The following is a 16355-nucleotide window of genomic DNA, read 5'->3' as shown; positions in this document are numbered from 1 at the left end:
TTCTTTATTATAAATGTACCCCATTTTATACCAATAGATAGATTATAACCCCCGAGGAGTGTGCGCATGCGCACCGTGCACTCGACAGACTTTAAACTACGCTGCCTCGCACGGCGGTGTCGCGCGGCCGAAAAACAGCAGATCTGCAAGCTCACCGCGGGGCGGCGAGGCGACGCGACGCGAGCTTGTGGGTCTGCTGTTTTTCGATGCGCGCGACACCGCGGCGCCGACGAAGCATGAATCCGGGCTTTCACAGGAGCGCGAGAGGTAGGGAAGCTGCCCTAATGGCGGAGAACGTTCGGTCTCCTTTTGACTACCGGGAGCCGCCGACCCTCGACAGCGACGGGGATGGGAGCAAACCGCCGCCGCCGCGGGGGTGAGAAACCACAGCCGTCTAAAGCCCCGCGTCCACGTAACAAAAAAAACTGCCGTTTGATGTGTTCCGTCTTTGAAAACGCGAGGCAGAGTTAATAAATGCGAGCTGAGTGTGCAGGCAGACAGACGCACGCGCCACGAGCGTGCACGTTTGTTTAGTTCCAGCATTTTCTTCCCCTCATTTTTTTTTTTTTTTTACATTTGTCTTTATTCGCGTGCATGATTTTACGCGAGGAGGAATGGAAATGCTATTAAATAATGAAAATTTGAATAATAAATGAAGTGGCTTTTCTGCACCAGCTGCTGCGTTTTGACATGTCTGCATCTCTCTTCTCCCCAACCGCCTCACTGGTGGCTGTTCTGGTGTTTTGGTGCTGTTTTGTTGTGAGGGAAATCATTCTATCTAATAGCATGGCTAAAGGGAAGCTAACTGGCTACCGTAGTTGTGGTTTTAGCATAATATGTCCAGCACCCTGATGCAGCAGCACATCATAATAATTAATAACGACGTTATAAATGCAGCGACGTCGCGTGTTCAACACTCAATGCTCATGGAAAAATATACATCTCGTGTCAGATCTGCTGCTCACATTTCCATTTTCTGCTATGGCTGTTGATGAAGTGTGCACACACATGCTACGTCTGTCTGTCTGTTTGTCTGTTTGTTCGGTTATTTCAGTTGGCTCCTGGTTGTTTGGTTGTCCAGTAAACAAAGTTGCTGACCGTGGACTAAAATGACTGCTTCCCAAAAACAGTCTCTCGCTGCCTGGCAGGGGAGGCTGCAGTGAGTGTGTGAATGGATGACTGACTGAGGAGGATTAATTTAATGTATATACACAACTCAGATTCTGCACATGATCATCATCAGTGTATGGACCCCCAGTCCATAGCAGCAATATATCATTATTGTTGCAATATAAAAAGATCATAATGATAATTCAATTTAACAAAAGGTCAGTCGAGTTTTTCTGGTTTCAGGCTATGGTCAATTGGGTTTTGTCTGACCCTAAAACACAAATCAACTCGCCATTCTTTTGAACAAATTGCCTTGAAACATTCATGCAAATGATTAGGTACACTTGTCTGCAGTTTCCTTCATTATCAATTGCTTATAAGCAATTGATAATGAACTTTGATCAATATGTACTACTGTTCTCTGTTGAGCAGTCTTACCCCGCAAGCCGCAAGGCATCTATATTCTATACTGATGTGTTGCATTAGGTATCGCATGCAAAATGTTTTTGAAGCTGTTTTCATAACTTGTCATGCATGTTTACTATTAGCCCTTTTTGGTAAATGAGCCTCAAATTGTTGAATTACGGAGTAGTGAATCTTCATAATAGTCACAATATTATTAGACCTGGTCTAATAAGTTTGAGAACCACTGGTCACCAGCAGTAGTTCTCAAATGTATTAATTTCAAGGACCACCGTGACTCTGAGACTGTACACATGGAACCAGATGGACCAGACCAGTAACGGTCCATTTGGTTCAATTCAATTTGTACACTGACTCTCAGAGTTATACAGACCTCTAATGGTCAATTTGGAACCCCCGCAAGGTACTTTGAGGGTCCCTGCCCTGGCCCCACTTTGAGAACCAATTCATTACACCAACTAATGATCTAAGTAGAGGCGCATCTCATCAAGGGGTTGCAATTGCCTGGGAAGATATCTGTTCATGTGGATGAGAATCTGTGAACCCCACAATCGGAAATCTTAGGCGGTGTAGAAAATAAATACTGCACTCTTCCCCATACAGCGCTCCATGTACGGTTCTGACTAAAGGGTTAATACGGAGGGTTTTTTTCCCCCTCCTGTTGTGCGAAGTAGTGATGTAAAAGAGTCTTGTCTTTTTCACTTCTGTATTGCAATGACAGGGTCTGTCAACAAATTACTGTACAGACACTAAAAGCATAGATATTAATTTAATTCTGTCGAATTGCAATCAATCTCCCACATACAGTAATGTTTAACTTTGTTTGTACTGAAATAGTGAAATTGATATATGCTGTACAGAAAAAGTGCAAGGCATTTTCCACTGTGCAGTGCATTTTCAACCAGTGTCATCAAAACCTCAGCCAGTTTACATTAGATAAGACTTACAGAGAACACTGACTATTATAGGCCTAAGCATTTTGACTATCTTGTTGGTAAAACAATGACATACATTGACATAAATATATATACTTTTGAGAGATAAAAGGTAATCCATTGTGTGGTGCTGTTTCTACGAATTGCTTTGAGAAATCAATTATAGATGTTAAGAACACATTGTGCTGAATGACATCTTGTGTTTTTGTAGGCGTGTGTGTGGGAGAAAAAGGAAAGGAACACCTGTGAAGGTGTGTGACCGAGCTTATGTTACAGAGGATGAAGAGGAGGAGAGTATGTCAGAACACAGCTACAGTCCTGGTATTAAGACACACGCATTCAAGTACACATACATACACACACACACACACACACATTTCTTCTGCTAGGGCTGGGTATTATTGGTTCATTATGGAGATACGATTCAATGATTTAAAATCGATACAGTAACTATTTAGCAAATAAATTAAATCTGTGAGAAACATAAGTAAACAGTGATTATCTGGCAAATACATAGACATTACATTTGAACACATACTGTATGGACAAACGCATACTATACCTTGACAGAGACACAGAGAATACACACATTTATAGAGTGTAGCGATATTGAATGGAAAAGTAATTAAAATACCCTTTCATTTTTTATTCTTAAAATTGCATTTGCATTGCAAAATGAAATGATACAAAGTCGATGTTGCCGTTTACATTTTGATATACTTCTTTAATTCTTTAAATTAAAATAGATTTTTCAATACATTTACTATATCGTTACACCTCTACTGTATATCAATATTTTATCGAGATTGAGGAGTTCTTCCTCAATCTTGAATTGATGTATTAACCCATTCTGACCTGAGATCAGATTCATACAAGGTTTCCACTGGACACACACTGGTCTGATTAAGGGCCTTGCAAACGGGGAGCGATAAAACGCGTCTATAGTTCATTTTCAATGAGACCTGCCTTTTTGCTCGGAGAAGTCGCGGTGCGACAACAACGCAAGTGTATTTACGTGAGTGCGGTCCCGTGCATTTGTTGTGCATGTGCTCGTTACGTGCACACGCCCGCGACTCACCAGACCTGGATTCAGTTTACCTTTTTTTTTTTTACGCTTGCGTTGTTGTGCCCCTCTTCAACAGACCTGGAGGAGACCTGTGTTGATCCAGGCAATAACGCCTGCGTTCCTCGATTCACGCTTGCAAGGCCCTTTAATGTAATCTGCATCTCATGACAAGCAAGCATAATGTTCAAATGCAATGTAGTATGTGCACATTTTAACCTGTTACAACCTTGACAAGGTGATGGCCAGTACCCAGAGGGTGCAGAAGATCGTCTACCTCCACCCGGTAGTCCTTACTATCTGGCCGACCCTTCCCAACTCTGGTAAGGAAGCCGTCACGAACTCTATTGGACCCTGTTGAGTTGACTGACTGCCACCATGGCAGTTTGGAAACAGTGTTGTTTTTGGCAGCAAATTTTGATTTTAGTTTTAGTCATAGTCTCTCTTCAATAGTTTTAATTTAGTTTCGGTCACATTTTAGTCACCTGGAATGTTTTAGTGTTAGTCTAGTTTTAGTCGACTAAATATCATAAGACTAAATCTACAGTTGATTTAGTCGACTAAAATGTATTTTGGTGGGCCTTGATGCCGTCATAATGACACTTGCTGAAAATAGCTGATCTACAAGTTCACAACACGTCGCAGCGCGACGTGTTGTGTCAACACTGTTTGGGCAGTGAGGATGAATTATGAGCTAAGCTTGGTGTTTATTTCTCAGTGTGCCGGAGCTGGGTGAGGAGGGGGCCAGCGGTGTCAGAGGGCCTGTGCTCTTCCACCCGCCGCCCAACTGTCGGATCAGAGAGGTGCATTGTGGGAGCCAGGTACGACTGGTTGTCATAGCGATCCGTGACATCGCCAAAGGGGAGGAGATCACCGTGGACTACAGCCTGACAGACTGGGGAGAAAATGCCATGGTGTGGTGCCTATATATATATATTTTTTTTTAAACTCTTTTCAGAACCACTTTTGTGTTTAAAATGTGGCTTAATATGAAAATCAGGAATGCAGACTCACTCCCCACCTTCCACTGCATTCCGAAATCCTTTTTCCATGTGCCTATATTTAGAGATAGATGCTAGGTATTTCATCCAGATGTTATGTTGTTTTAGATCGATCTAGCACATACTGTATTCTGGTCACATTTTTACAATTAATTGTTTTCTTAGCACTCTATTGACCGCTTACCATACGTACACTATTGATGGGGTTCATGCTATCTTTCACTTTCTAAGTCGCTCTCGATAAGATTGTCTGCTAAATGCCTAAATTGTGCATACGTATAGGATGTAGCCTAAAGGGCAGTCCGTACTCTCTCCGACCACCGAACTTTTCTTCTGAAAGATCAGACTTATTTTTTCTCCGAAGTAGAGTTCGGAGAGTCACAACATCTGGGAGTGCAGCTTTTTTTGCGGCTTACGCCTTTTATTGGTTTTTTTAAGGGACAGACAGTAGGCTGAGAGATGGGGGATGACATGCAGTAAAGGCCGTGTCGGGCTCGGGAGTCGAACCCGCGGCACACTGCGACTGGATTATCAGTCGGGTGCCCAGACGGTTACGCCACCGCCTGGGCAGGGAGTGCAGCTTTCAGAACAAAAATTCGGAGAAATGCCAAAGTTGCAAGTGACGTCATGTTGAAGTTGTACCGGAGCTTTCCGACGAAAAGTTCGGTGGTCGGACTGCCCTTAAATTGTACATACAGTATAGGATGTACTGTAGTCTGTAAGCAAGGTTTTCCGTTAGCCGGTATAAATCGTCCATTGACCAATGAACATTTTAATTGACCGTTAAATGGCTACAGTGGCCTGCTGGGAAATGCTATGTTATTAACGGTATAAAACAAAACAAGCTGATGTTGGTTACTGCTGGGGAACTAAACCATTGTTCTAAAAAAGTATCAATTAACCCATTCTGACCTGAGATCAGATTCATACGAGTTTTCCCACCGGACACACACTGGTCTGATTAACCCATTCTGACCTGAGATCAGATTCTAAAAATGTCAGTCGTTCTTCGATTTTTCAAAAAATAGCAGACCTACAAGCTCGTATCGCGCCACTCGGTGGCGCGATATGAGCTTGTAGATCTGCTATTTTTAAATAGCTAAAGCATAACATGATGCCGACACCAAAATGGGTGCCCGGTCAGAATGGGTTAAAGTATAGAACTGCAAATCATAGAATGTGCCTTCAGTGTATCACGATATATACGACATCTCTGAAACGGCATATTTCGGAGACGTTGTATCGTCTCAACGATATTATCACCATATCGCCCCAACCCTACTCCTGACTTTTATTCTGTGATAATGTTGAATGATGTGTAATGATCCGTTGGGTGGTTTACTGCACATGCACAAATCTGCAAACACGCACGTGACGTTTATAAAATCTTGGCTGATAGATGTATTCTTTGGCCGATAAGATATAAGCTATATATAATCTTGCCTGCCACGGTGGCCGGGCCAACAATAGCCTAGTGGAAAAGTTTGTAGGTGGTGCTAACCATAGAGGCTCTGGGGCGTGTGTATCTCGAGAGGAGGCAAGCTTTTGCGGAAGCATATAGCGGACATTCAGTAGGCCAATCAGACAGGCAATGTAAATGTTTGTTTTCTCATGCCAATAAAGCATAAAATAAAGATTGTATCGATAAGTCTCGGAAACGACACGCTGTGATTGGCCAGTAGACTTGAGCCACGTGCCGCACTTTCCGCTTGAATTCCTCCTTATGCCGGACACACATGGCCAAAGAGGTTTTTATATCTATGGCGCTAACTGGGTCTATTCTTCTTTGCAATCTGCTTCTTTACAAGGAGGAAGAGGCTGGCCCACATCCTTTGTCACTCTCTGTCTCTGATTACCTCACACCCTCCTGGTCGCTGTCCCCCTCCTCCTCCCCACTCACCCACTCCGAACCCAGCGACTCAGACCGCGAGGAGGACGAAGAGGAGGAGGACGACGACGACGACGACGACGACGAAGAGGAGGACATGGAAGAGATGAGGGGCCGGATGCTTCGGCGCCGCAAGAAGCGCAAGATAGCAGCTGCTGTCACTTCAAAGAAGAAGACAACAGCCACTTCCTCCAGGGGACCCGGGCGCCCGTGCTCTTCCTTCTCCCGCCCGACAGCTGTTGCGCCCGCCGCTAGATCGCAGTCTCAGCCTCCGGCTAGTGCCCTGGCACCCCCGACGACCAACATTAACAACAACATCAACATCAATATTGGCAGCTCCGGTGGGGCCACAGTGAGCCGGCGGCAGCACTGCCCATACTGCGGGCGCCACTACCGCTCACTGGCACGCCACCTGGAGAAGCACCATGCCAACCAGCCCGAGGTCAGAACGGCGATGGAGCTGGCGCACCTCCACACCCACAACTCCTCCAACGGCGGCGCTTCTGTAGTCCACCCCTCGCCCTCCTCCACTTCTTCCACTACCGCTCACAGTCACTCCTTCGCCGTCCCTCAGCCCTCGTCCTCCTCCAACCCGGCCCCGGCCCCTCTCTTCTCCAGGGAGCGAGAGGCGCCGGTGACGCGTTCGAACCCTGGCGCCGTGTCGTTCTCCCTGAACCTCTCCCCGCCGCCCTCGGCTCAGCCGCCCGCCGCCAAGAAGCCGTGCCTGTCCCCGCCTGCCTCGAAGCGGCACACGGCGCCCGTGGCGCCGCGGGTGAAGAGTCCGTCGCCCCCTCCTCCGCCGCCCACGCTCAGGAGGGGTCGCAGGTTGAAGAGGGAGAAGCAGGAGGAGCAGCAGCAGCAAAAGGTGGAGGAGGTCTCCCGGAGTAAAGAAGAGCTGGTTCCTCCTCCGACCCCTGAGCCGGACGTGGACCCGGAGGAAGAGCTGGAGCTGAGTGCAGAAGGGGAGGACGATGCTCCTGAGGAGAAGAACGGCGAGATCGTAAAGTAGGCTGGAAAATAATAATTATTTGACATTCTATGTTGGGTTTTTATTAGAGCTGGGACTCGATTAAAAAAATTAATCTAATTAATCAGAGGCTTTGCGATTAATTAATCTAGATTAATCACATTTTAATCGCATATCAATATTCAACCCGAGAACAGCGAGAAACCTTTTTTTTTTAATGTTTTTTGGTATCCCAGTGAATCAACGAATAGTGACTACAGGATACCACTCAATTTCAACATTTTACTGTCATTAATATACCTGTTGTGGAAATAATAATAAAAAGTCACCCCATTCTGTGTTGCCTAGAACTGGAGGTCTGAAAAAAATTTAGTAACAGTAACAAGTACATCTCAGTGACATCACAAAGCTGTTTTTTGTCAGACCTCCAGTTCTAGGCAACATAAATGGGGTGACTTTTTATTATTTCCAGTTTTCAGTACTATAGAAAAGCGCCCAGTGAGAAACAATCCTCGGTGAAAAAAAAGGTGCGATTAATTTATCTGTAGTTAATCGCGATTCATTTTTCTGTAGTTATTTAATCTAAATGAATCGCAATTAGTCCCGGCCCTAGTTTTTATACCAAAGCCACAGGAAAATACATGTTTCAGATTGGCTGTCAGGGTGTTTTATTAGATTAGATTAGATTCAATTTATTGTCACTGCACATAGTATACAAATACTTTGACAATGAAATGAAGAGTGGCGTCTAGCCAGAGTGCAATACAGTAATGCAGTAAATGAGATAATAAATGCAGAAAATGTACAGTATGTACAGTAATGTATACAGAATAGTAAATAGATAAATAGTAATGAGTATGATGGTAGAACCAAGCATAATCTGGATAAGTATATGAGAAGAAATAACTGTACAATGCAAGTAATGCATGTATAGCATATATACAGTATGCATACCCACACTCTCTAACATGCTAATGAATATAAGCATGAGTTCAGATGGGTAGAGGGATGGAGGGACGGAAGGAGGTCAGAGTTCAATGTCCTTGGGGGGGGGGGGGGGGGGGGCAGAGTTCAGCAGGGAGACAGCAACAGGAAAGAAGCTGTTCCTGAGCCTATTAGTGTGGAATCAGGACACCTCAAACATAGTCCTGGTAAACAGTTTAATCAGTGCTCATATTAAACTGTTTTATTATCGTTGTTATGGTTACATGCAAACTGTATCAGCTATTTGTTAGACTAGAAAGTGTTGCCAAGACAACACAGCTCTTGTTTTTGCAGTTTTCCTCAAATTAAAGAGAGCTGCACAGAGTAACCCTCAGCAGAGCAATTTGTGACACTCTTTTAATGACTTGACCGCTTTTATTCAGAACCTTACAAAGTCACTGGGTGTGCACCGTCCCTCAGTTTACAATCTGTGAAAGTATGTGGACCTTAATCAGACCGTGGCCATCTTTCCATTAAGTTAATGGCAGGGCCATGGAACTAGAAATGTCCTATCTGATTGTATGTTGGTGAGTTTAACGACGTCAAACTCACCAACATTGCAGCTGTACCGAAAGCTTGCATTATCCTCTTTCTATCCTCTTTCTATCTATTCATGAAAGTCCACCATAGACATGTTATGAGCTACTTTCTGTCACGAAATTCCTGAAGTGTTGGAGTTTGGAAGTGCTCGCTTTCAGTAAAGCAACGTCCTGCTGCTCTCCTGCATTATGTGCAAACTCAAAACGGGTGGAGTTTCTCACACTGAGAAACTTTCAAAACACTAACAAACTCCAACACAGAATAATCACCTGTTATTTCTTGACAGAAAGTAGCTCATAACATGTCTACCCTGTGCTGTAGATTTTTTATGAAATAAACACTTGTTGGTGTGTTTGACGTCGTTTAATAATGAATAATAAATAATAATAATAAATTGCGGCTAGTTGCCGCCAAGCCCCCAGTAAGGCTATCCAACGTTGAAGATGCCACTACCTACTGGCGAAATGTGGAATTCCAGCACTTTAACCCATTCTGAACGGGCACCCATTTTGGTGTCAGCATCATGTTATGCTTTAGCTATTTAAAAATAGCAGATCTACAAGCTCATATCGCGCCACCGAGTGGCGCGATACGAGCTTGTAGGTCTGCTATTTTTGAAAAATCGAAGAGCGACTGACATTTTTTAGAATCTGATCTCAGGTCAGAATGGGTTCATCAGACCAGTGTGTGTGTCCGGCGGAAACCTCGTATGAATCTGATCTCAGGTCAGAATGGGTTAATGGAAGTGGACGGACGTTCATGACGTCACGTGCAGAATTGAGGTCCGGGGCTAGGCTAGGCTAAACTTCCGCTCGCTTGAGGCATTGAATTATAATTATACTTCCGGAAGTCTTCCGGGTGCTTCAAAACACCACTGAGCAACTTCCACTGAAATGAATATGGGGGGGGGGCTAACGCTCCAGTTCATTCTATAGCTCTATGGTTAGGTTACCACCCTTCCATTAACTAGCGGTCTGCATAAGGTCTATTATCGCTTACTTCTAGATCAGGCGTCGGCGGCAAGTAAGGCTGGCCTTGGATCTTAAGTTGTGACAGACCAGAAGATGTGTGTATAACCCAGGGGGGCAGTCAGCCAGATATTTCGTGAAGCCTCATTTGAAATCGGTAGTTCATATAATGGCCTGTTGTGGCGCTGGACCGGACCCAAAAAGCCCCATAGCATAGAGGCCCATGTATTTTGGCCCAACTTCACCTAGACTGTATTACCTTAATAAACATGGTCATGAATACTTTCTTCTTCCAGTCACTAGTTTAAAGTCTCATTTCTAATGTCATAATATTCTTTTTGGAAAATTATGGTCCCATTAATTAAAAAAATGACCATAAAGAAAAAAAAACATCGCGTATGTTCTGAGGGGCGTGGCTACCATTACAGTCTATGATCGGGATTCCCCTCCCACTCGAGTCAAAATAAAAACCAACGGAGAAGAAGGGGGGAAGTCCCGCCTCGTTGTCTGGGCAGCCAATGACCAGCTGGTATACAAAACGGAGCCAGCCAATGGCCAGCTGGTACCAAAGATGGCGACTTACATCAGGAATTAGCATATTATTACAGGCTTCATTTTACGTTCATGTTAGACCCGGGGAACGCTTTGTCCATATTTTTTACAGTCTATGGTATAACCGCATACTGATAGAACGTCCTGTGCAATCAGTTGTTGCAGGTGCAGATGGAAATGCTATAATCATTTTACTAATATTGATATTTTACTAATATCATTTTGAATCCGTGATGGTTGCATTTAAAATCTAGTTCATTATAAACTAAAGTGAAAATGTATGTTTTATTTGGAGGCATATTACCTTTCGAACAGGGAACAAGAGATCATTCATAGAACGGGAGCTCTTTTATTGTAGAAGGTCTATTCATACATAAATTATGTTTAAGACAACATATGCCTTATGCAAGAGAAGCGTTTCATTCAAAAGTCTAAATGTGTGAAAACAGAGCATTCAAATAAGAATGGGAAAATAACTTCCTGCCTGGTTTCATAAATGCTAAACCGTTATTATCTTATTTATCTGTCCACATCTTACATTGATTTCACTATGGTGGGCTCACTATGGGAAGATTATCTATTTGGTCAAGAGGTGCACGCACATCCACAAATTTCAACAAAGTGCAGGATCCAAAAGAATAACCAAGAAAGGAAAAAGGAGATCCGCATGCCGTTTTAACCCATTCTGACCGGGCACCCATTTTGGTGTCAGCATCATGTTATGCTTTAGCTATTTAAAAATAGCAGATCTACAAGCTCATATCGCGCCACCGAGTGGCGCGATACGAGCTTGTAGGTCTGCTATTTTTGAAAAATCGAAGAGCGACTGACATTTTTAGAATCTGATCTCAGGTCAGAATGGGTTCATCAGACCAGTGTGTGTCCGGCGGAAACCTCGTATGAATCTGATCTCAGGTCAGAATGGGTTAAAAGCTCCAAAAACTATTTATTGACGACAGAGCGGAAAACATTTCGGCCTCAGTAAGGGGCCTTCGTCAGGTATACCTGACGATATTATTTACACTAATTGTCGCCTGTTGCCGACTGGAATCGTGGATAATTATGTCCTTCTGTAATGCTCATTTTGAATAAAGTCTTATTTCTCTCTCACCCTCTCTCTCTCTCACTTTATCTGCAGCGCTCAACGGCATCACACGTCTCCTCTCCTGTCCTCTCTCTCCTGCCTGGTGCTCTACCTCCGCCGCCAGCAGCACTCTGCCTTCCTCTCCCTGACTCGCTCGCCCCATTCCGCGGAGGCGTGGCGGCTGCTCTGCCACGCCAGCCTCTCCCTGCTCATCCTGTACAATCGCCACCGCGAGTGCGAGGTGGCCAAGCTCTCTATCCAGGACTACCGCAACCGCACCACGGCGCCGGCCAGCTCCGCCACCAGCTCCTCCCCGACCGGTCTGGAGGCTCTCCTCTCCCCCTTTGAGCGCCAGGTCCTCTGCCACCTCCCCCGGGCCGGGCTCCTGGGCAAGCGCGGGCGCCTCCAGCCCCTCATTTTGCCACCTCACTGCGAGTCCTGCCTGGAGTTGCTCCTCCAGACCAGCCCCAACGTGGGCGTGGACCCAGAGAGCCCCTACGTCTTCTCCCGGCCCTACCACTCGCCCGCCACGCCGCTTCGGGGCACCGACCTGCTGCGCAATTTGGCGCGGACCAGCGGCGCCAAGAACCCTTTGGGGCTGACGGCGACGAGGGTCCGTCGCCAGGTGGCCATCTTGACCCAGCTGCTGCTCCTGGAGGAGGGGGAGGGCCAGGGGCCGCCGGGCGCCGCCGCCGCCAAGCGCCTGGAGGAGTTCCTGGAGCGCGAGTACCACGTCGCGCAGAACTGCGCCACGGTGGGCCGGGACCCGGCACTGATGGGCCGCGTGGGCCGCGTGGTGCTCTATGGAGAAAAGGAGGGTGTGCTTTTCAGAGGCATGAGTCTGCAGCACATCTGTCTAGAGCTGGATGGTAAGATGCAATGTTGCATCTCTGTTTTAAAAAAAGTGCATCTTGAGTGGGAAGTGAAATTTTCTGGAGGGGGGGTTTTATCAAATGAATTGCTATAGTCGGGTGTATTGCTTCTGTGTGCGTGCAGCGTTTTATGTCACTGTCACTTACATGATTTAACCCATTCTGACCTGAGATCAGATTCATACGAGGTTTCCGCCGGACACACACTGGTCTGATGAACCCATTCTGACCTGAGATCAGATTCTAAAAATGTCAGTCGCTCTTCGATTTTTCAAAAATAGCAGACCTACAAGCTCGTATCGCGCCACCGAGTGGCGCGATATGAGCTTGTAGATCTGCTATTTTTAAATAGCTAAAGCATAACATGATGCTGACACCAAAATGGGTGCCCGGTCAGAATGGGTTAAATGCAACTTTTCACAAGCTGTGAAGTAAATCTGTTGACTGAGATCCAATTCAATATCACAGAGTGAGCTTGATGTGTAGCATTTGTTAAAAAGTCACCTCAGTTTGATCTGAACGTCACTTGTTGTTGTTGTTATGGCTGTCCTGCAGTGATGTCGGGCAACTCTGGAGAGTCCTTCTCGGATGACTCGGAGGGGGACGGAGAGAAGGAGGAGGTCAAGGAGAAAGTGAAGGTGGTGGCGGTGAAGAAGAAGGGACCGGGCCGCCCGCCACGGAGGAAGAGGGGTCCCGCCGCTTCATCCACCACTCCGCCAGTGGTCCATAAGAGACGGGTCCAACCCAAATCAGGTTAACCAATGTTGTCTTTTAATGTATGTCCCATGCACTCTAGGAGCTCACATGCACTTACAAGAAACAACCATACTAGTTTTTTATGTCTGGTGTCAGTAATTGGTAGAGCAGCGATTTTCAAACTATGGGACACGAGTGACCCAAAGGGTGGTCGCGGGAAGGTGGTGTTTTGCGTGTTTTTGCAGGTCCACAGCTGCTTGACCGGGATGAAGGAAAAACACATGGTGGGCAAACCTGTTTGGCCTAAAAAGCTGTATAAGAAACGTATGATGATTAGTGATTGATTAACACTTCCGTTGCTTTGTAGTGATATATTGTAGCGTTTTAGTGGAGTCGACCCCGGTTTTCTTTTCAGTAGACCAGGAGGCGACAAGGTGTCACGGAAAAAATCTGTCTCGCATGGGGGAGTGGCGGGGAGGTGGGGGGAGAGAGAGGCAGTGTTTTGGTGCTGAGCTACAATATTATTTATTCGTTTCATTTATAAGATAGGCTTACAAATCTCCAGGAATCACTGCTTTATGTTCATTTTCTAATACATATTTGCATATAAGGCCAACAATGTATGCGTTTATTTTAAGACATTTATTGCGGCGGTTTTAAAAGGCTGCCGCGAGGAGCTAAACATGAGAATTAAAGAGACACTTTGTATGACGCACACGGAATGAATTCAGGTCCACTCCAGCCGTAAGTTTGAGCATCTATTTGATCACCACACATAAATAGGTTCAACAGTTCCCAGGCTTTTAACTATGCCATATAAACGTGGATGTAAAGGTGATAAAATGTCATCTCCCACTCCCACGCTCACCTCCTCTCTCTGTTCAACTTCCCTCACTCCAAGTGACAGGTAAACGCCATGATAGTTAGCCCCAGTGAACACGCCCAACACCTGTGCAGTGCCCATTAACCCATTCTGACCGGGCACCCATTTTGGTGTCGGCATCATGTTATGCTTTAGCTATTGAAAAATAGCAGATCTACAAGCTCATATCGCGCCACCGAGTGGCGCGATACGAGCTTGTAGGTCTGCTATTTTTGAAAAATCGAAGAGCGACTGACATTTCTAGAATCTGATCTCAGGTCAGAATGGGTTAATCAGACCAGTGTGTGTCCAGTGGAAAACTCGTATGAATCTGATCTCAGGTCAGAATGGGTTAAAGTGACATACCTTATGTCAATCATAATTATAGCACATTAGCCTAGGCATACAAATCACCTTATGGATCTATTCTTTATCAGGGTAAAATTAATGAAAACGATTAATTGTTCCTATTAATTGTTCCTATTAACGATGAATCGATGACTCTGACCCATACGTATTTCCACTTTGAAATTACCCCATGAATTAAAGTGTGGGGTCGCCGTAAAAATGTTCCACCTTAAAATGGTGTCGTCGCATTAAAAGCGTTTGAGAACCCCTGCGGTAGAGCTCTCAACTTTGGACCACAGGCACCGCCGACTCTGCGTATGAGTAGCACTGATTGATTGTGGAACTGGGAAGTACTGGGAGCTGTTGGGGTGTGGCGCACCACCTTAGCAATCCATTCTCCAGGGGTCTAGTGCATTGCAACAGGGATAGACTTACGTGTTCTCGGCTGATGTCGCCAATAAACATCCCGACCTAATTACTTAAGTAGCAGTGCTCGAGTCAGCTCTCAATTCATCAAATCATCTTAACGTGCATGCAATTTTCCTAAACCATGGTCACACATTTACACTTGTTTGGTTTGTGCCTTATATGCATATATTATGTTTTATTTATTAATGTGTTGTGAAGCACATTGACTTTCATTTGTATGAAATGTGCTGTATAAATTCAGCTTTCTAGTATTTCAATAGAGCACATACAGTTACAAAGGAAGAGGAGATCCGAACACAAATGTAAGGCCAACATGTTTCGACCAGTTACGGTCTTCATCAGGGCGAGAACTGCAGAGCACATACAAACAATACAGTATTCTACATCTCCCATGCAGGCTCTCAGGTGTCGGCCATATTCACAAAAATGTCTGTCATGTGAATATGCACCGACAATGACCTTCTGTACTAGTTGAATACAAAGAAATCAAATGTACACCGTATACGTACCAGAAAACCAGCAGACATACTAGTTGTACTTGTACATCCGACCGTTGTAGTGTTTGGGCTAACGTTCCAGCACCACCTCTCCTTGTCCTGCAGGGAAGCGCGGCGTGCTGAAGCGCCCCTGGTCGGAGGCAGAGCGCGTTGCCGTGGAAACCCACCTGAAGAGGAACCTCGTGGAGCTGCGAGTCCCCGCCAAGGCCGACTGCGAGCGATGCCTGGAACTCTGCCCCCTGCTGGTCAGCAACCATCGTGACTGGCGGTCTATCAAGTTCTACGTCCACAACCGCATCCAACTGCTGAAGAAGCAGGGGAGAAGGGAGAGCGCCAGCTAGACGGAACGGAGGTGAGCGAACGAAATGGAAGATGGCAACTCATAACCGAATTGTACAAACATACATTTTTATTTTTTTTCTACAAGTGACTTTTTTGTATTCATGGATGCAGTATGTGGAACTAGGCATGCTATCGGTCCGGCCACCGTGGTTGTGTGAGATTTGTTCACGGGCGGGATGCTCGGATTGAGGAATAACGGGTCTGTGATGTCGTCTATGGCTGTTTTCCTTGTTGTTGTTTTGTAAAGCGGTTGGACTTGGACTTAACAGAAAGTGGGAGTGTGGGCCAGGACGTGGCGAAGACTCTTAACTGTTGTTTCTCCACTGAAAGGCTGATGACCAAACATAAATGTGTAAAGCTACAGTATGGAGGAAGAAACCAATGGTTGTGATGCTTAAACCCCCCTGTAGAGTTAGCCTACCCGTCTTATGGACTGAGACGCCTCTGAACTGTACAGTTTGTGTTTGATATTTGACTGGCGTCGTGCCACCAACACAAGTGTATTCAAGTGTATTCTTCAAAGTATTGGACCATGATGCACCTGTGAAGTGGTTCCTGCATACCTCTGTACCACAATCGTAGTTAAACTCGTATGTATTAAAGCACGCATACTTGAATTTGTTCATCATGTATTTTTTGTATTCTTTTACTTCAGAATCAACATATGGTCTTATTATTCAGTGTAAATACTTACTAATCAATGAAACGTATACAGTAGTTGTTACAGAGTCGGTCTTGTGCTATGGTGTATATACTGTAAATACTACCTGTACTTATTAAAGTGTATGACATTT

At 45.2% G+C, this 16355-nt stretch overlaps 1 protein-coding gene across 1 annotated transcript; it reads left to right on the top strand.

The window, feature by feature from the left end:
• The first annotated feature begins 243 nt into the window (after positions 1 to 243).
• On the top strand, positions 244 to 16355 carry LOC310875301 (uncharacterized protein). The gene is made up of 8 exons (XM_083788488.1): positions 244 to 376; positions 2680 to 2789; positions 3770 to 3854; positions 4250 to 4445; positions 6341 to 7425; positions 11570 to 12384; positions 12943 to 13140; positions 15325 to 16355. Exons 1-8 carry the CDS (start codon positions 285 to 287, stop codon positions 15558 to 15560), a joined length of 2817 nt encoding a protein of 938 aa, XP_083644614.1. The 5' UTR covers positions 244 to 284; the 3' UTR covers positions 15561 to 16355.

This window comes from Protomyctophum parallelum, assembly GCF_964188405.1.
Source record: "Protomyctophum parallelum genome assembly, chromosome: 18".
Lineage (NCBI taxonomy): Eukaryota > Metazoa > Chordata > Actinopteri > Myctophiformes > Myctophidae > Protomyctophum > Protomyctophum parallelum.
The sequence above is the reverse complement of the archived record's forward strand: the minus strand, read 5'-3'. Positions and strand labels throughout refer to the sequence as shown.